At 42.4% G+C, this 27,101-nt stretch overlaps 1 protein-coding gene across 5 annotated transcripts in view; it reads left to right on the plus strand.

The window, feature by feature from the left end:
• B4GALNT1 (beta-1,4-N-acetyl-galactosaminyltransferase 1) overlaps positions 1 to 27,101 on the plus strand; it is a 284,601-nt gene that overhangs the window by 149,957 nt on the left and 107,543 nt on the right. For 4 of the 5 annotated variants that reach the window (XM_033935405.1, XM_033935407.1, XM_033935408.1 and 1 more), the window contains 2 exons: positions 11,738 to 11,911; positions 22,732 to 22,838. In XM_033935405.1, coding sequence (XP_033791296.1) covers positions 11,738 to 11,911; positions 22,732 to 22,838 — 281 coding nt within the window. Of the gene's footprint in view, positions 1 to 11,737; positions 11,912 to 15,991; positions 16,122 to 22,731; positions 22,839 to 27,101 lie in introns of those variants that run through there. The other variant, XM_033935410.1, reaches the window with a different exon arrangement.

Raw genomic sequence — 27,101 nt, forward strand, 5'->3', positions numbered from 1 at the left:
TAGTTTCCTATAGGACTATAAGTTGTACCCCTGAACCTATCATAAGTGCTGGCTTAGGACCAATAATAATTGTAGAAAGTTATAGAAGTAACAAATGAAAATTGTAGTTTTTGCATATATTAGTTTGCAAAAAGGGCATAAAAGTCCGTGTATTTCCTGTTTCTGACACTCTAGTAGGCAGGCTATTAACTGCACTAGGGTCCCGGCATGCTGTGAATAAAATTTCTTGTACTTTCTTCACGCCTCTGACATTGTGTGTCCAAGTGACCTTTCAAGGAGAGATACTGAAGGGACAAGAGAAGAAGGAAAGACAAGAGAGGAGAGATACTGAGGGGACAAGAGAAGAAGGAAAGACAAGAGAGGATAGATACTGAGGGGACAAGAGAAGAAGGAAAGACAAGAGAGGAGAGATACTGAGGGGACAAGAGAAGAAGGAAAGACAAGAGAGGAGAGATACTGAGGGGACAAGAGAAGAAGGAAAGACAAGAGAGGAGAGATACTGAAGGGACAAGAGAAGAAGGAAAGACAAGAGAGGAGAGATACTGAGGGGACATGAGAAGAAGGAAAGAGAAGAGAGGAGAGATACTGAGGGGACAAGAGAAGAAGGAAATGTCCTGTTTAACACATTAGTCAATAGATCCCTTATTGTAAGCCCTTTGGAGACAGGGACATACCTTCTGGACTTGAATTTAATATGCTTTGAAGTACAGACAGTCCCCGAGTTATAGATGCCCAACTTAAGTACAACTCATGTTTAAGAACACAGTTGCGGCTTCATTTGATTTCCCTGAGCAGTATTTCTAGTGGCAAAGACTCCTACACTTCTCCTGCAGCAGATTCAGGAATGATGCATGGCCACATTAAGAACAGTGTGTGGTTATGCATGCTGTACCTTAGAGGGAATCCTGGTAGGGACAGTCGGCCCTTTTGTCAGCTGAGAGCAGAGGTAACCAGCAAAACTCTTAAAATCTACAAGTTCTGAGTTACATACAAATCCGACTTAAGAACAGCTTTAAAAACAAAACTAGTGCTTAACCCGGGGACTGCCTGTACTAATAAAGTGTGAGTTAAATCTAAATTAACCCTACCTATTAAAAGACAGTACCATTATATTTATTTAAAAAATTTCTTACCTGTTTACACATAAGCGGCTTACAAAATGCAATCATAATATTAAGACATACATACAATAATGTACAAAAATGTAAATCTCCATAAAAATTGTCTTTATTCTATATAATACCTCCACATACAATAATGTCAATATTTCAGTAAAATGTTAATATTCATTCATTTAAACACTTCTACAATCAAAGCAGTTTTCAATACTTTCTTAAACTTTTGTAAATCCGGCAGTGCTCTCAGTGGTCCTGTCGATTTGTTCCACTAAGACACCCCTGCAATTGAAATTGTTTTCATAGTTTACCCACTACTGGAAAATGAAAACAAGCAGGGCTGCAGAGGATCCCTACACAGGAACTACATGCTAGCAGAATCCTTTACCTACTTAGAAACAGAGAAAATGATGGCGGATAAAGGCCACTTGGCCCATCCACATCATCAGCTATCTCTTCCTCCCCTTAAGAGATCCCACATGCCTGCCCCATGCTTTCTTGAATTCAGATATGGTCCTCCTCCACTGGGAGGCCATTCCAGGTATCCAGCTCTCAGGCACATATGCAGAACATGTACAGACCACTTTCCCCCCTTCCCCCCGAAATTAGAAAGAAACATACGGATTGAAATGGAAGCCCTCCTAGTAAATCCTGTATCTGATTCAAGAAAGCATGGCAGAAGCACATAGGATCTCCAAGGAAGGGATGGTAGATGGTATGGAGGGAACAATGCATGCTGGAAAACAAAAAAACAAAAAGTATTTCCTCTTGTCCCATGCAAAATACAGAACCAGAAGTATATTTCCCAAAGTTGATGCAATCCAAGCCTTCTATTTTAAAAATGTTGGTTTTCTTTTCTCCCTTTGTTGCCTGGGTATTTTTTTTTTTTTTGCAATCATTTTTATTAGAAAGGGTTCAACAGGGTAATATGAACAACAAATATACCAATAGCTCAAATACAAGTGATCAGTAGAAATGCAAGAAAAAATACACTCTCCACGGATAGCTATCGGGAGGGGACAGGCATAACATGGCAATAAAGCAGTGGTCTCAAATTCGCAGCCCGGGAACCACATGAGGCCCACCAAGTACTGTTTTGAGGCCCTCGGTATGTTTATCATAATCACAAAAGTAAAATAAAAGTTTCTTGATCATATATTTCTTTAGCTTTAATTTACAATATTATTATTAAGACTTGGCAAGATTTATAAACTATAAAGAGTTTTACCTCATGCAAAATTGTCATTTCTTTAATAAAACATTTACTATTTTTTTGAGGCCCTCCAAGTACCTACAAATCCAAAATGTGGCCCTGCAAAGTTTGAGACCACTGCAGTAAAGCAACAAAAGAATAAATCAGCCCTCCCCAGCAAGCTGAAGCGAGGAAAGATCTGAAACCCAATTGGGTTGATTCTGGTCTCTCTCCCCCACTTTCTTTTTGTCAGACTTCTCACAAATTGTTTTCCAGGTTGGTATTTGCATTTCTTCTCTCCTGTTTGTTTTTTTTTCCTCTATATCTTTCTGACACCACTTTTTTTCCATGCATCTCCACTCATAGTAAACTTTTATCCTTCATTTTCTCCTTTTCTCACCCTCCAGTTTGGTTTAGTTTAGTCTATAACAATGCTTCTTATATCCCCTCCACTGGGTACTATTACATACAATAAAATATTAAACATATCAAAATATAGAGAGAAAAGGAAAGAGAGGCTAAGAAAAGGTTCCCCACCCCCATCTTTCTCAGATTCACTCCTTATATTTCTCCCACTCCATAATATCCTTTCCCATCCTCTGTATTCAACAGCTCCCGAAACTTCATCCATAGGCAGCAGAATGGGGTGGGCCACCGGGGCTATGGCCTTTCCTAAGGGGACAAAAAGGAGAACAAAATGTAAAAATGGATGCTACTTTTGCTAAATAAATATTTAAATGTATAAATGGCTTTCAGTTAATGAATACTCAGGCAATGATTGATTTACAGTAATCTAATCTCGTAATATTTGGGTATCACACACACCTAAACAGGCTCTACCTTAGAAAATTCCAGATTTGAGTTTGACTGAGCTGAACCCAAATGTATTTATCAGAAGAGTGTATGTCCTATGCCCCGAGAAAGAAATCATGATTAAAAAAAAAAGTCTTAGCACTTACTGGATTCTTTAGAAAACTGCCCTCCACTCCCCGACTTGATATTCATCCTTTGTGAGTGAATTTAAAGGTGCCCACTGCTACAGGCTGGTATTCAGTGCCAGGCTTCAACCCAGCATTGACACTGACTATCTGGGTCTTTGATGCCTCCATCCTGCTGGGGGGCACTGTCTGATATTCAGTTGGGTGCCTTGATAAATAAGACCATATGGCTTATCCATTCTGTCCATTCATATCATCTATAATACCTTCCTCTCCCCCAGAGACAAAATATAAGGATAAGGACAGGTGTATTTTTAGTAGTTATTCCATCAGGGAAAATGAACAACTAGTCGTTAAAGGCTTGTGCAAAATAATAGACTTTTAATTGGGCTTTGAATCTTGAAAAAGAACTTCCAATACAAAGATAAAAAGGAAGAGAGTTCCATGAGGTTAGGGCAGGGGTAGGTAATTCTGGTCCTCGAGAGCCAGAGCCAGGTCAGGTTTTCAGGATATCCACAATGAATATGTATGAGATGGATTTTATGCACTGCCTCCTTGAGATGGAAATCCATCTCATGCATATTTATTGTAAATATCCTTAAAACCTGACCTGGTTTCGGCTCTCGAGGACCAGAATTGCCTACCCCTGGGTTAGGGCCATAACTGAGAAGAATGGATTTCTGTGAATGTCAAGAAATAACTGTCGAAAGGAAGGAATGGTTAACAGATGCAGCTGGGAAGAACACAGGACTCTGAAAGGAAAGAAATTGTACTCAAAGGGAGTATGATAAGCAACTGGGAGAATATGTTCAGCTTTCAAGAGAGGGGTTACATGATCAAATTTCGAGTGATGGTAAAGAGTTTTATTGTGGTATTTTGTATTAACTGTAATCGTTGGAGCTGGTAATTGTGAAGACTGATAAGAATGGAATTGCAATAATCAAGTTTAGAGAAAACCGGAAAATGTAACAAAATGCAGAGGGTGCCTGTATGAAGAAGTGAACGGATAGAACGGTTACAATGAAGATTAAGGGAGGAAGAGGAGACCACTTTTGAGATGCGAGGATGGAACGATAAGGAGTTGTCATGCGCCACTCCAAGAATCTTGCTAGATTTCAACAAATGAGAGAGTATCCCCTTTCATCGAAAAACTGGGTGGGTTAGGGAATGGCGTACCAGAGGAGAAGATCATAACTACAGTTTTCTGGGAATTAATTTTTAGTTTATTTGCTGTAAGCCAGTCAACAATCATGTCTAATTTGGCAGAGATGAGAGAATAATTGAGAGAAGTGTGGGAATTAGTTGGAAGTAAAAATTGGATATTATCTGCATAGATGAAGAAAGTGATGAAACCAAGTGATTAGAGTGGAAATGTTAGAGGGGCAAGAAAGATATTAAAGAGTATTAGACCGAGCTCAGATCCCTGAAGAACACCAGAATCAAGATGTTTTGATTCAGAAAGTTTACCAGAGTGATGAATAGCATACAAATGGTCAGACAAGTAGGAGTGGAACCACTGAAGAGCTATGACAGTATATGAAAAGCGCAGAAGAACATAATCAGACCAAGGTACCAGTTGAAGGGCTGGGATAGAAAGATAAGAAGTTGAAGTGGAGTGAGTCAAAATACAGTAAAATCATCATTAACCGGTATTCAAGCAACCAGCACTCTCACCCAACTGGCAAAAAAAAAAAAAAAAAATAGTTCTTGAAGCCGTAGCAGTCCTGAGCTGCATACCCCCTCCCTCCAACCCCGAAGAAGTAGTAGCGGTCCTGAGCCATGAACCCCCCTCCCTCCAATCCCAAAGCTAGCAGTGTCAGTGGTCCTGAGCCATGAACCTCCCTCCCACCCTTCATCCCCGAAGCAGCAGCAGTGGTCCTGAGATGCAACTTCCCCCTCCATTGCGGAAAGGACCGTGCTGAAATGGCCACGCTTAAATGTCCCATTCCCCTTTGGGGAGCAGGAAAGAATCCCACTCTTTATATCTGATGCAGCTGTTGGTTTAAAATTGATTTCTTTTGCCTATGCTGGTGTCAATCTTAATAAGGGATCTCGTGGATTTCGGGATCTCCCACGGCAATCTCACAAGATTGCCATGGGAAGTCTCAGCAGCCATTTTATTAATAATAATAATAATAATAACAACAGTTTATATGCCGCTATACCGTTAAGTTCTATGCGGTTTACAAAAGATTAAGTGAGGTACAAATTGATTGAACTTAAGAGGGGAGAAGAAAGAGAGTTAATAGGACCGGAAATGCGTTGTTGAGGAGAAAGTGATTAATAGGACAGAGGAATCACTATGGAGGAGAAAGAAGATGAGTGGGTCTGTTGTCTTGATACTTTAGGAACAGGTGAGTTTTTAGATGTTTTAAACCAGCAATGCCAGCAGACAGAAAAGTATGGGTTTCTTTCCTGATCCTAAGGAGACCACTAAAAGGATGGAGTTGGTCCAAAGGAAGACTACTAAAATGGTATGTGGTCTTCATAATAAGGTATATGGGGACAGACTTAAAGATCTCAATCTGTATACTTTGGAGGAAAGGCAGAAGAGAGGAGATATGATAGAGACGTTTAAATACCTACGTAATGTAATTGCGCATGAGTCGAGTCTCTTTCATTTGAAAGGAAACTGCAATTAGAAGGCATAGGATGAAGTTAAGAGGTGATAGACTCAGGAGTAATCTAAGGAAATAATTTTTTACAGAAAAGGTGGTAGATGCATGGAAGAGGTGGTAGAGACAGACTGTGTCTGAATTCAAGAGGGCTTGGGATAGGCACATGGGATCTCTTGGAGACAGAAAGAGATAATGGTTACTGCGGATGGGCAGATTAGATGGGCCATTTGGCCTTGATCTGCCATCATATTTCTATGTTTCTGTGTTTCACTAGGGTTTGTTAAAGTAGGCATGGGAGGAGCTCACTGATGCTCGGGGGTGGGGGGAGGGGAGGGTTGTGGGGTTGCAGTAGCCTGGAGTAACCCATTTTCTGTTGGAGGACTGGGGAGCTTGTCTACTGCCAGATGTGTTGGGGGAGGGGGTGGCGGCACAACTTTTTCAGCTTCGGCTTTGGTTCCAGCTAAAACTGAGCTGCGAATTTTAGCTGCAAATCCAGTTTTGGCCAGAACCAAACCTACCCGTTTCAGTCAGCCTCTACTCTGGACCAACTCCATACTGTTTATCTTTTTGAAGATGTGGTCTCCAGCATAGTACATAGTATTCCAAATGAGATATCACCAGAGACCTATACAGAGGCACTATTTCTCCTTTTTTCTGTTGGTCATATCTGTCCCTATGTGCCCAAGAATCCTTCTGGCTTTTGCTGTCATCTTTTCTACCTGTTTGACCACCTTTAGATTGTTGAATATGATCACCCCCTGGTCTCACTCTTCTTTTGTGCACAGAAGTACTTCACCCCCCTAAACAATTTATTTATTTATTTATATACCACTTATAACCTAATGGGCTGACATTTAGGTTCTCAAGCATTAGTCCCTATTTGTTCCGGTAGTCTCACAATCTATCTACTGTACCTGGGGCAATGGGGGATTAAGTGACTTGCACAGAACAAAGGTGGAATTGTCCCAATCAGAATGGTGCACAAAAAAGTGTCTTTCAACTCATCTGATAAATCCAAATGCCTTTATTCATCCAAAATTCATAAAATGACTCTACGACTCGACATGCGCATGTTTCTGCCTAAACGGCCTGCCTCAGGAGTCTTATGAGTCTTCAGCTTTGTAAAAAGGTGCACAACCTCACTAAATGTTGCTTTGAAAAGACGTATCACGGTGACTAACGCTGGATTTATCAGATGAGCTGAAAGACACTTTTTTGTGCACTATTCTGATTGGGACAAATCCACCTTTGTTCTGTGCTTTTGAGATTGTGGTTTTGTTTCCCCTGTTTTATCCTTGGATTAAGTGACTTGCCCAGGGTCACAAGGCGCAGTGTGGGATTTGAACCCACAACCCCAGTGTGCCGAGGCTGTAGCTCTGACTACTGCACCACACACATTACCACTCTCTCCAGTTTTTGTAGCCCAAATGCATGACCCTGCATTTTTTAGCATTAAATCTTAGCTGCCAAATGTTGGACTAAATATCTTCTCATTTTATCCACACCATCAGGAGTGTTGTCTCCATTTTAGATTTTGGTATCATTCACAAAGAGCATACCAGACAGACTTTTCTTAATATTGCTTACAACAATTTTAAAAAGAATCAGATCAAGGACTAATTCCTGCATCACATCATTGGTAATGTCTCTTTCCTCAGAGTGAGCTCTATTTATCACAATCCTCTGTTACCTTTCACTCAATTAGCTTCTAACCTAATTGATCCATACCTAAGGTCCATACTGAGGGCATTTTTATTGTTTAATGTAAGATCTGCTATACTGTTCTATCTAAAAGAAGGTCAAAGTGGTTTACAAAATTAAAATCAATTTGTGTTGAATTATTGTATTTTATGAAATTCAATAATGACATTTAAGCAAACAAACAAAAAAAAAAAATCAAGAGCATTAAGAATGCCAAAATAAGACAGGATAGACCTAAACTATGTTAAAAGCATTGCTAAAATCTAAGTAAACCACATCCAGCGCTCCCTCTTGATCCAGTTATCTGGTCACCAGTCAAAGGCATTAATCAGATTTGTCTAACAAGACCTGCCTCTAGTAAGCCATGCTGCCCCGAGTCCTACAATTCACTGGGCTCCAGAAATGTCACTATCCTCTGTTTTAGAAGTATTTTCTTTAATTACTCACCACACAGGACTAAAAAGTGCTGCTAACTGGATTAAGGCCTAATTCTATCCCAAATCTGCTGTGGTGGTCAACTTACCACCTATCTTGAGAGATTCTCAATTCTTTTTCCTTTTCAAACGGGTTCTGTTCTAACTTCAGTACTGAAACTCTTCTAGTCTCTTTACTTTCAAAAATTCAACAAATTGCAATTACAGAACAAATATGCTATTCTGCTTCAGTTTGATTTGTCTGCGGTGTTTGACATCGTTCATCATGACATCCTACTCTATTTACGGGTCGGCGGGTGGGGGGAGGTTTTCTGCGGTCTGATTGGGGTGTCGAGGGCAATCATGGGGGAGTTGCGTCAGGGCAGGAGGGCCTGGGATCCCTCCTGCCTGGTTCTTAGTTGGGGTGGGGGATAGTGTGGTTGCCTGGGCAGGAGGGGTTGGGCTCCCTCCAGTCCGATCTTGTAGGGGGGTCGCGTGGTCAGGAGGGCTTGGGCTCCCTCCTGGCCCGATCGTAATCAGTAGGGGGGGCACAGATCGGCGGGGCCAGGAGGGCTTAGGCTCTCTTTTGGCCCGATGTTGGCGGGGCCAGGAGGGCTTGGGCTCTCTCCTGGCCCAATGTTGTTGGCGGGGCCAGGAGAGCTTGGGCTCTCTCCTGGCTCAATATTGTTGACGGGGCCAGGAGGGCTTGGGCTCTCTCCTGGCCCGATGTTGTCAGGTGGGGGGGGTTGCGGGTCTCCGGGGCATGAGGCCTTGGGCTTCCTCCTGCCCCGATGTTGGGGGGGGGTGGATTCTGTAACCGGTGTTGTTTTTGACAGACATCCTGGTTACAGAATCCAGCTTTTAGGTGAAGGAATGGCTCCTTCTTCGCCTAAAAGCTCTAATGTTGGGCGTTTGGGACTTAGGCTGATTGAATGTTGTTAGTGTAGACGTAGTGGTGGTCTGGGTGTTTAAACAGCTGAACGTAGAGGCAGGCCATTATTAAAAAAAACATCCTTTCGGATGTTTTTTTGATAATGGATATTTTCCCTGCTTCTACTTTCAATGTTTAAGGCTTTAGGCCAAAAGGGGACTTAGACTTTTTTTTGATTATGCCCCTCCACTTGCCCATGTGCACTTCAAACACCGTGATCCCTGCCTCCATGCTTCCATGTCAGACATGTGCAGTACAGTGTGTGGCGCAGTACAGCATGTGGTGTGTGCGGCAGTGGAGCCTGTGAGGTTTGCGGCACGTGCAGTGGTTTCTTTAAGTTTCCTCCAGCTAGAGCCTGCGGTGATTTGTGTGCAGCGGTTTCCCTATCTATACAAGAAAGAAAGACAGACAGACAACGGCCAAGGAGAGAGAGAGAGAGACAGAAAGAAAGAAAGACAGACAGAGAGACAGAGGCCAAGCAGCGAGAGAGACAGAAAGAAAGAAAGACAGACAGACATACAGCGTCCAAGGAGAGAGACAGAAAAAAAACCAGACAGACAGTGGCCAAAGAGACAGAAAGAAAGAAAGACAGACAGACAGAAAGCAGCCAAGGAGAGAGACAGAAAGATAGACAGACAGCGGCCAAGGAGAGAGAGAGATAGAAAGAAAGACAGACAGATAGCGGCCAAGGAAAGAGAGAGACAGACAGAAAGAAAGACAGAGGCCAAGGAGAGAGAGAGACAGAATGAAAGACAGACAGACAGACAGCGGCCAAGGAGAGAGAGAGCCAGACAGAGACCAAGGAGAGAGAGAGAGACAGAAAGAAAGAAAGACAGACAGACAGACAGACATAGAGCGACCAAGGAGAGAGAGAGCCAGAAAGAAAGAAAGACAGACAGACAGCTGCCAAGGAGAGAGAGAAACAGAAAGAAAGAAAGAAAGAAAGACAGACAGTGGCCAAGGAGAGAGACAGAAAGAAATAAAGAAAGACAGACAGTGGCCAAGGAGAGAGAAAGAAAGACAGCGGCCAAGGAGAGAGAGAGACAGAAAGAAATAAAGAAAGACAAACAGTGGCCAAGGAGAGAGAAAGAAAGAAAGAAAGACAGTGGCCAAGGAGAGAGAGAGACAAAGAAAGAAAGACAGCGGTCAAGGAGAGAGACAGAAAGAAAGACAGGAAGCCAGGGAGAGAGACAGAAAGAAAGGCAGACAGAAAAAAAGGGGGCAGGGAGAGAGAAAGATAGACATACAGAAATAAAGAAATGCCTAAGGGGTCCTTATATCAAGGCGCAGTAGGGGTTTAATGCGCGGAATACCGCGCGTTAAACTGCCTGCCGCGCTAGTCGCTAACGCCTCCAGATGTTAGTTTTTCTGCTTGCTGCAGGGGTTAACACATGATGAAATGTCCGACGCGCTAACCCCGCTAGCGTGGCTTGATAAAAGGACCCCTAAGTCTACACATCTATTCTAGCACGCATTAATGTAATGGGCTTAAACACTAGTTTGAGCATAAATAAGACCTCCTTGCATAGACTCCAATTAATACAAAACACTGCTGCTAAGCTGATCTTTGGCAAAGTAAATTTGATCATGTGTCTCCATTGCTCCTAACACTTCTCTGGCTTCCCGTCTATTGCAGGATTCATTTCAAATGTGTCTGTATTGCCTTCGGGATCCTTCATAGTATCCTTGCTCCTCATGTCCCTTTATCTTGGAAAGCTTATAGATCCTATCCTTCAAAAAGCACCCAATGACACAAGCTCTCCTTTCCCTCAGTTAAGGGATTAAAATTAACTAGGAACCTCAGACAATCCTTTACTTTCAAACTAACAGAATTATTGAATGGAATTCCCCATATTCTAAGGGTCTCTAGTTTCTTTCAATATTTACGTAAAGTTGTAAAAACTACTTTGTTTTCTAACCACCTTAGAAATCTTTCTTAGCTTTGTCTTCTCTCATTCACTGGCTCTTTTTTTCTTCCCTTCATATTGTTTTTGTTTTTTTTAAAATACTGTTAACCGAATTGAGCTCCTTGTTTGGAGATGATCTGGTATACAAAGCTAAGTTTTTAGTTTAGCTAACCTGTTAAGTGCGGTATAATATCAGTGACAAAGCCAACCAGTAGGATGTATCCAAATAGAGGCCTTCCTACTGATTAAAGCTCGTTGAATATTGACCCCTGGATTATTATTAATAGAGCAACATGGGTCCGATTTTCAGAGCTCGGGAGGCAGTGGCAAACCAGAAATTCAATGCTGGGGTTTTATCCAGTGACCGACATTGAATTTCCAGTCTATGTTAAGCTATGTTTGATATAGCTGGCCAAGACAATATTTTATGCTATTTGCTATTTAGGAAGGGCTATCTGGCTGCTCAACTTAGCCAGTCAGCCAATGAACATTGGCTGGTGATCAGGCTAGCCTCTAACTGGGATATCCAGCAGGAGATAGCAAGCTATCTCCTGCTGAATATAGGCAGTTAGTCAGATTAGCACTATTTATCTGGCCAGGAGCTGTTTCCGACTGGCTAAATAGCACTGAATATCGAGTGGCGTGTGTTTAAACAATGCTGTAAACCAGGGGTCCCCAAAGTCCCTCCTTGAGGGCCGAATCCAGTTGGGTTTTCAGGATTTCCCCAATAAATATGCATGAGATCTATGTGCATGCACTGCTTTCAATGCATATTCACTGGGGAAATCCTGAAAATCCGACTGGATTCGGCCCTCAAGGAGGGACTTTGGGGACCCCTGCTGTAAACCTTCAGAGAAAGGTTGCTTTATAAAACAGATCTAATGAGCTTTATTTCCTGTTTTTTTATATTTAATAAAATCAGGTTACTTCCTAAGAATTCCTGCCATTGTGAAGTGGAGCCAAGTCTGACCTCATCATTACAGAAACAGGTCTTTGGCGAATCATTACCCGAGCAGTTTTCCAAGGTCATTCCACCTTCAGAACAGGCAGAATACAGTCGTCTGCGGGAGGAGGAATATCAAAAATACAGGTTACGGTAAGAAGGGATGGGAGAAGATGAGCAGTAGGACCACTTCCCTCTCCTGTCCCTATGCACTGTGGGACTTGTGGTTTCAGTTTCTCTAAGAGAAGCATGCCCTTGAGCAGAAGCAGCTGTGTGATACAGAATATCTTGAAGTCCATCTGTTATTTCTCAAAGGCTCCTTCTCTGTGTTTGAAATGTAAAGTTAAAGGAATGTCGAACACATGTTGCGGTCCTGCGTTAAAATACAAAGTTTTAGGATCCAAATAATAACCTTAATCAAGAAAGTATTGATATGATGAATACTGTTTACTATGAAGACTGCAATTTTATTGGCTATAACAGAGAGTGTGATATAGTAACAGATCACTTATGTGTGTGAAAGCAAAGTAGATGCCTAACTCTAGTATATTTTGATAAAAATACATAGAGGCTCATTATCCTAGTATAATTAGGCAGCATATTCTCACACGTAGGTGACGTCGTCCACGGAGTCTGATACAGGTAGTGGTAAAAGTGTATTGCCACTTTAAGTTTTCAGAAACTTTGTGACTGCCTGCACCGCACATACACGAGTGCCTTCCCATCTGCAGAGCAAAGTGCTTTTCACTGGACTCTGACCATCCCGTGTTGCCTTCCCATCAACATACTTCATTGGTTTTTAGCCATCTTTATTATTTTTGTTAGTATATTTTCCATCTTCTTTGGTCTGTAAAAAAAATTATATCCTTTTTTTCTTCAGCCCCCTTTTCAGTCTCGGTGGGTATTTTCTCCTCTGTCACCATTAAGTTTAACCTTGCTGCCAAGATGTTGATGCCAACGCTCTCCTTCAATGCAGGCTGCATCTCCTTCAGGGCATGAATCCTCTTCGAGGTCACCCACCCCTTGACACCCTGCTGCACTGATGGTACTGGCTATTGACCAAAGGGTACTGGTGCAAATCTTTAATGTCCAAAGTTTCTAGTGGATTGGGTCTTCAATACTTTTTTAATGTGGATTGTTACGTTGAAATATTAATAAAGCCTGCATCAAGAACATCACCTCTCCACAGAGTCTTTTGTTTTTGGCAAATCTTTATGGAACAACTCAATGAGTTTTTTTTTCTGAAGAGAGCTCAGTGACATGTTCACGTTGTACTTGACACCGGTGCTTACATCAACTCCCTCAGTACTGACCCAGCCTAAACATAGCACTTTGAGGCCACATGATACCAATTCCAGGTCTACACGGATACACAAGTCTACTTCCTATTGACACTCTTCCAGTAGAAATGGATGCTGTCCATCGAGGCATCGATCCTCCTCCTCAAAGCATCAAAGATATGCATCGAAACCTCTACACTCTCCATCGAAGCACTGATGCTCTCCATCACATCAGTCCTATGCTTCCAGATATAAAAGGTCTTCACGTCACTCCTCTTCCTCATCCTCATCTGATCGGTATTAACCTCATCAAGGAAGTTCTTCTTGCCGATTTGATCGGTCACCTGGGGCTTTTGACTCTGATCTTTGTCATGGCCACACTGACTCTGAATGTGAGCCTACTTTATCTGTTCCTGAATCATATGGTATTCCTTCAGATCCATCTCCTCCTCCTCCTAGAAGGACTTTTATTTACTAGATATATTAGATTGCTGGGAAAGGCTCTCCCTGTCAAATTAGAGGCTGACACTGAGCCCAGAGCAGAGCTCCTTGATGCCTTGAATTTTGATGAACCTCCTAAGGAGCTTCTTAAGTTGCCTTTGCGTGGTCTTCTCAAAGAGGTGCTCTTTAAATATTGGAAGACTCCTTTTTCTGTTGCTATAGCTCCACAAAAGATTGATTCTCTTTACAGAATAATATCCTGTCCTGGCTTTGAGAAGCCACAACTCCAACATCACTCATTGCTTGTGAAATCGACCCTTAAAAAATCCAACAGCTCCAGGGTTTATGCTTCTGTGCCACCAGGATGTGAGGGTCGGACTAAGGATAAATTTGGTTGCCGTCTTTACCAAAATTCTATATTAGCTAACAGAGTTCTTAATTACAACTTCTACATGTCTTTTTACCTTAAACATCTGGCAAAGAAGTTGGCTGATTATGAACAGCATATTCCCTCAGACTGTATTGCAGATTTTCAGCAAACTACTCACACTATCCTTCAAATAAGAAAATATATGGTAAGAACAGCATTTGATGCATTTGAACTAACATAAAGAGCATCTGCTATGTTTATTGCTATGAGGCGTCTTGCTTGGCTGTGAGTTTTTAATATGGATATTAATCTTCAAGATCACTTAGCCAACATCCTATGTCTTGGTGAAGAACTCTTTGGCAATCAGATAGAGGCAGCTACTCAAAAGCATGAGCAGAATTGGAACTCTTTTTAAACAGATCTGTGTCAACAATTTAAGCCTGCTGCAAAACCTACTTCTTATTCCTACAAGAGAAAGTATCCAGCCACATCCTCTTCTACAAAGCCTCCACCACAAAAGAGACAAAAGCAACAGAGGCCTCAGAAGTCCCAGTCTTCGGCCCCTTAAAAGCTAGCTCAGTCTTTTTGAAGTGCTTATAGAGATCATGGCCAAAATTCTTCCTCCTCAGCCTCTTCCCCAAACCATTGAAGGCCAACTGCAATTGTTTCAGCAGTGCTGGACTCTCATCATGACGGACTCTTGGATCCTCAAAGTCATAAAGGAGCTTACTCTCTAGAGAATGACATGGTGACTGTTATCCGCGGGTAGCCACGGGTAACCCGTCAAAATGTGGAGAAGAAAAAAAATGGTTGCCGCGGGTATGGGGACAAAGCCATTTACCACCCCGTGGAGCGGTGTTGGCCTTGTCCCCGCAGTTAAGTATTTTGCGCGCGTTGCCTCACATCACCCCTCACAATCGTGCGGTCAAGCAGCCCCCCTCCCTCCCGATCGCCGCAATCTGGGTATCTCCCTCCCTCCCCCTCACCTTCACTGGAGATTTTCATTGTATCTTCAAGTGGCATGAGCATTTTCACAAGTTATGCACAGCTGCCTGAAACCTCCTCTGACGCAACCAGAAACAGGAAATTGCATTAAAGGAGACATTTCGGATCAGCCGCATGCGATTTGAGAAAAGTCTTGGGCCGCTCTGAGACAGAACAATGAAAATCGCTAGCGAAGTTGAGGGAAAGGGGGGAGGGAGATGCTCGGACCTTGGCGATAGGGAGGTAGCAAAGGGCGCTGAAGGGAATTGGAGAGAGAGGGAGGGGAGAGAGGAACAAACACTGAAGGGAAATGGGGAGGAGAGAGAGAGAGGGGAACATGCTGGAATGAAGTGGAGAGAGAGGGGGAGGGGAGGGAGGAGCAGACACTGCATGTTAGTGGGTAGAAGAGAGGGGGAAGAAGACGCTGAAGGAAAGTGGCGAGGGGAGAGAATGAACAGACACTGAAGGGAAATGGGGAAGATAGAGGGGAGCACATACTGGATGGAAGGAGGGGATAAAGAAAAAAGGGCATGTGCTGGATTAGGGAGACAGATACCAGATCTGAGGGGAGGAAAGGAGAGAGATGCTAAAAACCACCTTGGAGGGGGAAGGGAAGAAGACAGAGATACAAGACTATTGGGGGAAGAAGAAAACTGTCACCAATGGGTGACAGTTTCTGGTAGAGGCATACAAACAAAGCAGATGCCACAAAGAAGAGCCAGAGAGAAAACAGACAGTGGATGGAAGGAATAGAATGACGAGAAGATGAGGAAATCCGAAACCAGAAAAAACTTTCTATTTCATTTATTTATTTATTTATTTTTACTTTAGAATAAAGTAGTATTGTAGTTGTGTTGATAAACATTTATAAACAATGCCATGCCAGCTGAAGATCTCTTCCTCTAGTTCGGCAGCCAGAACTTTGATTTGTAAAATGACAATTGTACAGAGTATTATTTCTTTATATACTTTAATAATATAAATTCAGTATAAAATTATTTGAGGCTTTTGAGGATGGGATCAGATGGTTTGCAAGGATGAAGTGGAGATGAGGGATCAAGCTCACGGGGACAGGGATTGGGACTGTGCTCATGGGGACAAATGTTTTCCCCGTGTCATTCTCTATTACTATCTCCATTTTGTAATCTTCCCCCCTAGCCTACCCTCCAAGAGAGTCCTCTTTCACATCCCAGCAGATGTCCCATCTTCAGGAAATTGAAGCTCTGTTTCAACTAAATGCTGTAGAAGTGTTTCCCCCTTCTCAGAAAAATCATGGGTTCTACTCCAGGTATTTTCTAATTCCAAATAAGATGGGAGGTTGTCGTTCAATTCTCAACTACTGAGACTTAAACAAATTTCTAGTCAAAGAAGTTTTGCATGTTGTCTTTAGGGATGCTATATCCTCTTCTAGAATGAAATGATTGGCTCAAGGAGGCCTATACACATATTCTTACATCCCAATCACAGAAAGTTTCTGCATTTTCAGATAGCTCATCAACACTTCCAGTACAAAGTTTTTCATTTGGCCTGGCTTCCTCTTCAAGAGTATTCACCGAGTGCTTGCACGCCTCTCTAGAAACATAGAAACATAGAAATAGACGGCAGATAAGGGCCAAGGCCCTTCTAGTCTGCCCACCCTAATGTCCCTCCCCTACCTTCGCCCTGTGAATAGATCCCTCCCCTACCTTTGCCCTGTGAATAGATCCCATGTGACGATCCCATTTGGCCTTAAAATCAGGCACGCTGCTGGCCTCGATCACATTAGAGAGCTGCACGGGAACGGGGACGACGGGAATCCCGCGGGACCCGCGGGTTCCCCCTTCGGGTCACGGGGATCCCGTGGGGACGCCCCTAGGGTCGCGGGGATCCCGTGGGGACGCCCCCTAGGGTCGCGGGGATCCCATGGGGACGCCTCCGAGGGTCGCGGGGCTCCTGCGGGGCTGGATGTACTCAGTCGCGCGGCTCTTCTTCTCCCTACCTTCTCTGCTTGCAGCACAGAGCCGAACGGAAGTCTTCCCGATGTCAGCACTGACGTCGGAGGGGAGGGAGGGCTTAAACAACTGAAGCGCTAAACACAATGGATCAATGGACCACAGACTTCAAACTGAAGCTCAATTCAGAAAAAACTAAATTCTTCATAGCCTTGCCACACGCACAGAATACGACAATATCATTACACATTAACAATCTAAACTACCCCATTCAACCAATGAAGATTCTAGGAGTAATACTAGACCAAGGACTAACCATGAAAGACCACATAGACTCCTTAATCAAAAGAGGGTTTTTCACTCTCTGGAAACTTAAATCCATTAAGGCGTACTTCCACACGTCAGCTTTCAGAATTCTAGTACAATCCCTAATACTAAACCACCTGGACTATTGCAACATCACCCATCTGACAATCCCCCAGAAGCAAATGCAAAGACTACAACAGATACAAAATGCAGCAGTCAGGATGATTTTCGGGCTGAAGAAGTCCGATCACATAACCCCTTCCTACCGACTCCTACACTGGCTACCGATGGAGGCGCGCACGAAGTTCAAACTAGGATGTCTCTGCTTCAAAGTATTAAATGGTCTAGCCCCAAAATACATTACAGACCTCTTCTCATTCCCAACCAATAGACATGAAAGAAAAACACACATGAAATTTGTCTCCCCACCGGCTAGAGGGTGCAAATATAAGAGACACCATCAACAACTGCTATCATATCAAGCAGCCATATGGGGTAAAGACCTAGAAAAACTAATTGCGCCCACAAACAACTATGAAGAATTCAGGAAACACCTAAAAACTTACCTATTCTTGAAATACCTAGGTAACGAACCGGAACAGCAATCCCCCTCGTAACATCACCACATACCTAAACGTGCAAACTGTTAACCCCAACCCCTATTCACTAAATATGAACACTCTACGAACTTACGGAATATATCTACTTCTATGTAAACAACCTGGCACTTCCTGGCCTTGCAACACACAAACTGACATTAACATTATTAATGTTATCAGATGTACACTGCTATACTCTCTAATTCATTGTACGAGATATACATTGCTATACTCTTTAATTCGCTGTACGTAAAGTTTCTCCTGATTGTATCTACAATTTCTTTGACTATATTTAAAGTTTTCTCTTGATTGTATTAACAACTTCTTTGATTGTATTTAAAGTTTCTCTTGATTGTATTTACTACTTCTTTGATTGTATTTAAAGTTTTCTCTTGATTGTATTTACAGTTTTTATTGTAAACCGCCTAGAAGTCGCAAGATTGTTGGCGGTATATAAGAATAAAGTTATTATTATTATTATTATTAATAAACAAAGCTTAAACAAAGCCCTCCCTCCCTCCGACGTCAGCGCTGACGTCGGGAAGACTTCCGTTCGGCTCTGTGCTGCAGGCAGGGCAGGTAAGGAGAAGGAGTGTAGCCTCGCGGTTCGAGTGGCTACCAAGGGAGGGGGGCGGTCCGCCCCGCCCCACCCCGGTTGCAGCACAGCCGGCCAGGTCCCCTTACTTTTGTGGCACTTCCCCGACCGACCGATAACAGCCCGGGTCCGACAATCCTCCCTGCCCTGTAGCCGCGAATCTAAATTACCCTCCAGCCGACCTCTTTGTTCGTGTTCCGTCGTGGGTCAGGTTCCTGAAGAAGGGCTCCTCCTGAAACCAGCGCGGTCGAACCTCTTCTCCTGGCGCGGTTTTTTGCGTTTATCAGTTTGTGAGATAGTTTTAGATAAGTATTGTGTTCATTTGATTTTTGCATGGTGATTTTTGATTTTGTTGTGTGAGTCGGGGGGTCTGGCTGGCAGGGTTTGTTTGGGGGTCGCTCAGGTTGTTTGTGTTGAGTTTAATTTACTCACTTTGATTGTTTGATTTGTTTGATTTAGTGGACTCAGGTCCCTTTAATTTCAGCACACTTAGGGTGCTCAATGATGGTGTGTGGGTGGAGGCTTACCGCCTTGACCCAGAAGTGAAGTGTCTGAGCTGCGCTACTATCACTGAGGGTTCACACTGAGAGCACCCTATATTATATTCATCCCATTTTGGTTTGTTAGTTGCGAGCCAATTTTGGCGTCTTGAGCATCCCCCACACAAACCTTGATGTGACTAGGTTGCCTTTTTGTGTTTTTTCTACAGTAAGATTTTTGGCAAATTTGGAGTGTATTGTTGTTGTAGTTAAACAGGTACAGCATCAGATAACTCCCTCCAAGCAATATAGGAAGACCAAACCTTATGAAAAGGCCCCATATGATTTCTATGCAAAGCAGTTACCTGAGACATGTTATATAATAATAATAATAATAATGATTTATTTTTATATACAGCCTAACCAGCAGTTCATAGCGGTTTACACAATAGGTACTCAGCATACAATATAATAATGAAATCCCCAAAACCCAAAACTGGGAAGAAACCCAAACAATGAAAAAGAAAGATCTTCCCTGGCCCAAAAACAGGGGTGAGAGGAAGAGACAGCGGGAACCAACAGACTACTGTAAAGTACAGGAGAAATTATGATTAAATTTAAATTTATATAATGTGTGGGGATCCTCAGTTACACAGCTCACAATGGAGACAAAAGCCCCTAATGTGCCGGCTGACACATGCATTACACCCACAAGGGTGTTACCTGTGTTACATCCCCGAACTCCCTAGTGAGTAATACCGTGTACCTAATGCACAAACCAATGTGCTAATAGTGAAAAATAATAAACAACCAATGTAACATACAAAAGTGGTTGGAGCTGTCTCTGCCTCTCATCAAAGGGCACAGAAGCGACAAAAGTTAGCCGAAAGGCACAGGCGTAGTAAGCAACAAAAAAAAAGAAAACCTTAGCTTCTGCATGGCAGAAATGCAAGGCAGCACACAGGCTTGTCCAATGGAACTCTGTTTCGGGGGTACGCAAAGCCCCCTTCCTCAGGAACCAACTGCTGAATATCATGCTCCAGATCACTCAAATGCCCGCCAAAGTGGAACAGTTGAAAATGGCGCTGTTTTGGGTCCAGAGAAGATCTTTCTTTTTCATTACAATATAATAATAACATCATACATAATAAAATTCTAAGTAACTAATTCAAGCATTAAAACTAATGAATAAAATAAACATAATATGAACTAAAATAAGTATAGATAAAAAGATTAAAAGTACACTATAACTAAATGATAATATAAAAATCAATAATGTATATTATATTGTTTAAATAAGTAGGTTTTAAGATCTTTTCGAAACTGATAGTAAGTAAGAAAAGGAGAAACAATGTACTTTAGAATGCACCACCTCCACAGGTGACAGGTCCACTGATTTCAAAGCTGCAGCTAACAACATGCACGCCGCTGTCATCACCACAGCAATCCATTTACGATAACGTAACTGCAAGGTCTGTGGGACTATATTAAGCAAACAACAGTCAATAGACTGAACAACTGGAAAACCCAAGACCTCAGAGATAAATCCCACCACCCCCGCAAATATGCCTGTGCTGGGGCACAATGCCACCAAATATGTAGAAAGGAACCGGGCGATCCACAATGCCTCCAACACAGGTCTGAACCCCTCCCAAACAAAGCTTTCAGTCGCACAGGGGTATAATACCACTGACAGAGCATCTTATATCCATTCTTCACCATTGAGCTGGCAATAGACACATGCAACAGGGCACTCATATGGCGTTCCCACTCTTTTATCTCATAATATTTTCCCAACACCTGCTCCCAAGCTGTTTTGTATCTAGCTGGAATTGGAATAGTCTGCAAGATTGCATTGTACAGACGCATAATCGTCCCTCGTCCTGAACCCTGTAAAAATGCCTGCTCCAACAAGGAAGGGGTCAGACTTAGGTCATGAAGCACTCGTCTATGAAAAAAGGCTTTTAATTGCCCATAATGAAATAAGTCCCGAGCCCTCAATCCATACTCAAATTCTAAATAAGAAAAGGAAACCAACTCCCCATCAACCAACAATTGTCCTAGCGTTTGGAGCCCTTGGTTCGCCCAGTGAAGAAATACCATATCAAGTTCCCCCGGAACAAAATGAGGAGCATATGCTATAGCCGTACCCTGAAAATACTCCCGGGAACCCAGCAATCGACTATGAAGCTGCACCCACATAATCAGAACATGGCGTAGGATCGGATGGTCAACAGTTGCCAGATCTCATATAATGTCTACTGGCAACCAAGGAATCACCCACAGGGTAGCAAAGTTTGTTCTATACGCACCCAACCTTTCTTAGAGGCCCACCTCCAGTTAACCAAATATTACAATTGTGCTGCTTGATAATAGGATCTAAAGTGGGGAACTCCCATCCCCCCTTGTTGCTTACGTTGATAAAGCATATTCCTCTGGATCCGAGAGGGTTTATTATTCCAAATATAAGAAAAAAATTATTTTCTCTGATAGCTTAAAAAAGGATAGCAGCAGTGCTATGGGTAGCACCGAAAGCAAATACAGCAATTTAGGAAGCACCACCATTTTAACGGCATGAACTCGTCCTAGCCACAATACAGTCAAATGTTTCCAGCGTTCAAGCTCTTGTGAAATCTGTGTTATCAAAACTGGGTAATTTGCCACATACAAGTCGGACAGATTGCTAGTCAAATTGACTCCCAATAACGCAAAGAGGAGGATGCCCATTTATATGGGAATATGGACGCTATAAAACCCCGTTCAACTTCTGTAAGCAATAAAGCCAAAATCTCCGATTTAGTACCATTAACCTTAAACCCTGAAACCTGACCAAAGCGCTCCAGCAAGGTCGACATGGCCGCCAGCGATTCACAGGGACTAGCTAAAGTAAACAAAACATCATCTGCAAAAAGTAAAATTTTTTGTTCCACACTTCCACACAATATTCCTCTGATCTCTGGCTGCTGGCGCACCAATTGAACCAAAGGTTCTATGGCCAATGAAAAAAGTACCGGTGAAAGGGCACAACCCTGACGGGTACCCCATCTCAGGGGAAAGCTAGCGGAGTAGACACCATTAATGCGTAGACATGCTAATGGTTCTGTATAAAGAATTTGCAACCAAGTCAAAAAAGAACCTCCCAAACCCACCTTCTGCAACAGCCAAAAAAAGATAAGGCCAATAAACCCTATCAAAGGCCTTCTCCCCATCAATACCCAAAATTAAGGCAGGCTCATTACCTCCTTCCATGGACCACACTAAATGACCTGCCCATTGGATATTATCAAATGTCTGGCGACCATGAATAAAGCTGGCTTGATCATCCTTAACCAATTGAGGCATATACCACTGAAGTCTCAGAGCTAAAAGTTTTGTAAATATCTTGTAATCTACTCCCAGGCGAGATATAGGGCTATATGAGCCACACTGCGTGGGGTCCTTGCCTGGTTTCAAAAGCAAAGGAACTCCTGCAAGCCGCCAAGAACAGGGTAACAAAGATCCCTCCCCCAGGCGAATGTTTTTATGTTACTGATAATAAAGATCCCTACTGGAACATCTCAACCCTCCCACTTTGTATTATTTTACTATTGTAATGACCCAGCCTAAATTTTTTAATGTAGTTTGCCACATAATAGCTTAATTCTAACACCTCTTTTGTGTTTCTTAATGTGATGGCCTGGAAGTTGTCTGAAAGTGTCAAGCATTTCCACCATAACTATGGAAACTGTGAAAACAGCACAGACAGCTGGACTCAGGAGAATAAAAGCTGTGCTGTGGCTGAATTTAAGGGTGGATACATTTAATATCTTCCCCCCCCTCCAGACTCACAAAAAAAAAGAAAAAGAAAACTGTTCAGGTATAAAGACTAAAAGTAGACAGGCTCATCCTGAATGATCTAGCTAGCAGGCTGCTTTAATGCAACATAAAATTCCCTTTCAGGTCTTTAAAGAGATTTTCATTCATTCTCTATGTTTTCTGTGCCCTGCAGGACTCAGTCCCTAGCAGACAAGCTCATCGTCGCCCCAGCAAATTTTCCCTTGGAGTACCCAGTGCAAGGGGTAGAAGTGCGACCACTACAGACCATTCTGGTGCCAGGTGAGAGACTGAGGGGTGCATATATTGTTTTACTCAGTTGGATCATGGCATGAACATTTATGAACATTTGAAATTCTTTAAGTGAAGGTAACCAGCAAACCTAAGGGCAGGCACTTCACCTAGGTCAATCCTGACAGCCTGATCTAGTTGTGGTTTTGCCTCTTTGCATCTGAGACCTTTTAGATCTAGTGTTTTGAGGAAATAGAAGGGCTGTAAGTCTATAGATGCAACAGAGACAAACCGGGACTGCTACGCAATGCGTGTTAGGATTCAGCTGGGTTAGGTTGAAAGCCTAAGCAAGCTCCATGTGATCAGGAGCAGGTTGATTCAGATCTACCTTTATCTCGGTGCATGTAGGAAGTTCTAATTCCAGATTCTGAAGTAGCAGAGCTAATACAGGGTAAGCATGAGCGTGACTTTAGTACACAATTTGCGGGTGCACAGATTCAAAAAAAAAAAAAAATTGTTATGTACAGAAGCAAACCCTACGCAAAACCTTTTGTTAGACACTAGCGCACGGCATATTAAATTCAGTGGTAATGAGACTGTTGCCTATTCTTCCCAAATACAGAGAAATGCACAGAATGCTGAAAGGATAATCACAATGTCAGTGCTTTAATGATAAATCTGGAGAGGCTTAAGAAGTTAGGTCGTTTTGCTGCAGCCATGTTAGTGGAGATCTTCATACCTGTTTCTTCCCTTTACTGCCAGCATATAAGACTTTGATGGTCTAGAGCAGGGCTACTCAAATAATTTGAGTGGAGGTCCAGAAACTTCGGCTGTCTGAAACCTTTCGACATCTCTTACATAGGAATAGCCATACTGGGTCAGACCAATGGTCCATCTAGCCCAGTATCCTGTTTCCACAATGTCCAATCCAGATCACAAGTATGTGGCAGAAATCCAAGTAGCACAATCCACAAAGCAAAAGACCAGGCTTCCACGAAAGAACAAGGAACGTCTACAAAACACACCACGTAGAGCCAGTGTTTGCTTGTTTAGTTGACTACACTTCCCCCTTAATATTCACGGGGGTTAGGGGCAGAGCTGGCCCACAAATATTGAAAAATGCGAATAACTTTTCAGGCCGACTCTGACCCCCACCTCCCTCCCGCCTCACTGACCTCTCCACACCTTACCTGGTGGTCTAGTGGTGAAGTGGGGCAGTAGCGATCGTCCTATGCTCCTGCCCCATGCAGAGCCGTCCACAAAAATGGCTCCCATGAGTTCCCACTGTAGTCTCATGAGACCACTGGAACTCACAGCAGCCATTTTTGTGGACATCTCTGCACAGGGCAGGAGCGTAGGATGATTGCTACTGCCCTGTTTCACTGCTAGACCACCAGGTAAGGTGTGGAGAGGTCCAGGAGGCGGGAGGGAGGTGGGGGTGATTCAAGGTTTAGAAAACCACGAATACCCGAAGTCGCAAGTCTTAAACCCGCGAATCGAGAGGGAGAAGTGTAATTGGAATAAAATATTTACATTTTCATCTCCTGTGTCCAGGGACTGGCTCCACGTGGTATGTTTTGTAGAAATCCAAGTAGCAGCAACATTCCATGCTACTGATTCCAGCATTCATATTTTCTGTCACTATCCACCTTGTCCAGCGTCTTACCTCTGCGTCCTTATCCAATCTGTCCAGCGTCTCCCCTAGTATCTCTATCTCTTCTTATGTGTCTAGTATTGACCTTGTCCCTATACTCCCTTCAGGGCCAGCAGATGCCATTAAGATATCAAAAGGTTTACAATGATCAGGAAACAGAGGTTAATCAGGACCAAGTGAACAAAACCTGATTCGTTCACAAGCCAATGGAGAGCATATATTTAACAATGAGTAGAGATTCTGTCCCTGTTCTTGGTGATTCCAGAATTTTTGAACAATAAGAACATAAGAATTGCCGCTGCTTGGTCAGACCAGTGGTTCATCGTGCGCAGCATGATCCATTGTGCCCAGCATGATCAACACAAGTTAGAAAGTTTGTGGTTAGCCCTATTTTGTCTAACTGGAGCCCACATTTGCTCTTTGATTGTCCAAATATTCAAATGTATTGGAAAGCAGTATGGATGAGAATATCTGCTGTATTTCAGGTCACTGAAACTTTAATATTCCAGACTGTGTTCTGGAATCATTGGCAATGACCACCAGATGAACCAAAGCAGATGTTTATCTTTTTAGATTTTCTTTTAGCAGTGTGTGGTCAAAACTATGATTATTAATTGGACTAGTTCTTCTGTCATTGAAGTACATATGTGACGGAATAGGGTGTCTCTGTTTAGGAAACATGAGAAAATTATGCTCAAGAAACATTGATATTCTGAGATCAGAGAGAGTAGAAACAGACAAGAGAAAAATGAAGGCAGATAAAGACCATATGGCCTATCTAGTAGGCCTATCCATGCTAGCTACCAATCCCTTCCTCTCCCTTAGATCCAGTGTATTTGTCTCAAGCTTGAATTTAGTCTTGAATTCAGATACACTTTTTCTCTCTACTACCTCCACTGGGAGGCCATTTCAGGCATTCACTACGCTTTCTGTGAAAACGTATTTTCTGAGGTTATTTCTGAATCTAGCCATTTTCACTTTCATCCTATGCCCCCTCATTCCAGAATTTTATTTCAATTGAGACTTGCCTCTCATGCATATATGCCATATAGGTATTTAAATGAGTAGATGGCCAAGGTTAGATGTGTGAACAGCTTAATGTAACCTTCTATGCAATCAGATATGATGCTTCATCTTATTACTGTTTTGTTTTTTTGATGTTGTTTACATTAAATAAATAGAATATTGTACTTATTTTCAAAAGAGAAAAACATTTTTTTAGTTCAAAGATTTTATTGATTTTAAAATACAATAAGTACAAAAAAGAGAAATGTTAACGAGGCAAGATAAAGACAATTTGTACAAATAAAAAAGAATCATATAATAATATCCATGTAATACAACAAGCTCTTTCCAAGCCTATCTAGAAGAAGAATATCAACACAACTCGCAGCCATAAGCATCTAGATCAGGGCTGCCCAAGTCCAGTCCTCGAGATCTAATGACAGACCAGGTTTTCTGGATATCCACCATGAACACGCATGAGAAAGATTTGCATACCAAGAAGGCAGTGCATGCAAATCTCTCTCATGCATATTCATTGCGGATATCCAGAAAACCTGCCTGCCAGTAGATCTCGAGGACTGGACTTGGGCAACCCTGATCTAGAATATCCAAAGTACAGAGATACAACAGGACTTTAATCTAGTAGCAGATCGAGACATGAGCCATAATGTGGAATAATTTCTGTTGTAGAGAACAAGTCCTAGCTCAATAACTGAATGCCATCATCCAATGTTGCAATAGGAGTTGACCGGGCTCCAAATCTTAAAATAGGAACTCATGGACCTATGTGTTTCTGCTATAACGCTTTCATATTTCGCTGTGAGGCATACCATATTCCACCAAGTGGTATAATCTGTCTGGGATAGATCCTTCCAACAGAGTAAGATATTTTTGAGGGCCAGAAATAGGAAGGTGTTAAGCAATCTCGCATTATGATCTGACAACAGTTGTCGGAGGCCATGATGTCCCAATATAATAATGCGCAGTTTTATGGGCTCCTGTATATTCAGGATTGAAGAGAGTGTTTCCCAAACTTTACTCCAGTAGCCAGAGAGGTGTGAACAAGCATAAATCATGTGCATTAATATTCCTTCCTGAGAGTTGCAAGACCAGCATATGGGAGAAAGACCATTTGAAAACTTTGCAACCTTTACCGGAGTCCAATGTGTTCTATGAAGAAGGAAGCCAAGAAGACTCGGATATTATGAAAAATAAATAATACTAAGAAAAATGCATAATGTCAGATGGTCTATTAATAACACAGCTCAGGCTTAATTACAATTGAAAAAAAACGGAGGAAAAAGCCTCAGACAAGGGCCATCCCACCTCCACAAAAGATGGTTTAAAGGTGGTTAGGCCTTCACTTCATTGGCAAAAAAAACTCCATTACATTACATGAAAAAAGCTCTGTGCTGTGCTATCTATGCTTGAAGAAGATATAAAAAAATAGAAGAAATGGCTTTCAACTTATCTTCTGTTGATCGGTACAGATAGATAACACAGCACAGAGCTTTTTTTATGTAATGGAGGTTTTTTGCCAATGAGGTGAAGGCCTAACCACCTTTAAACCATCTTTTGTGGAGGTGGGATGGCCCTTGTCTGAGGCTTTTTCTTCCGTTTTTTTTCAATTGTAATTAAGCCTGAGCTGTGTTATT

This window comes from Geotrypetes seraphini, chromosome 3 (assembly GCF_902459505.1).
Source record: "Geotrypetes seraphini chromosome 3, aGeoSer1.1, whole genome shotgun sequence".
Taxonomy (NCBI): Eukaryota; Metazoa; Chordata; class Amphibia; order Gymnophiona; family Dermophiidae; genus Geotrypetes; species Geotrypetes seraphini.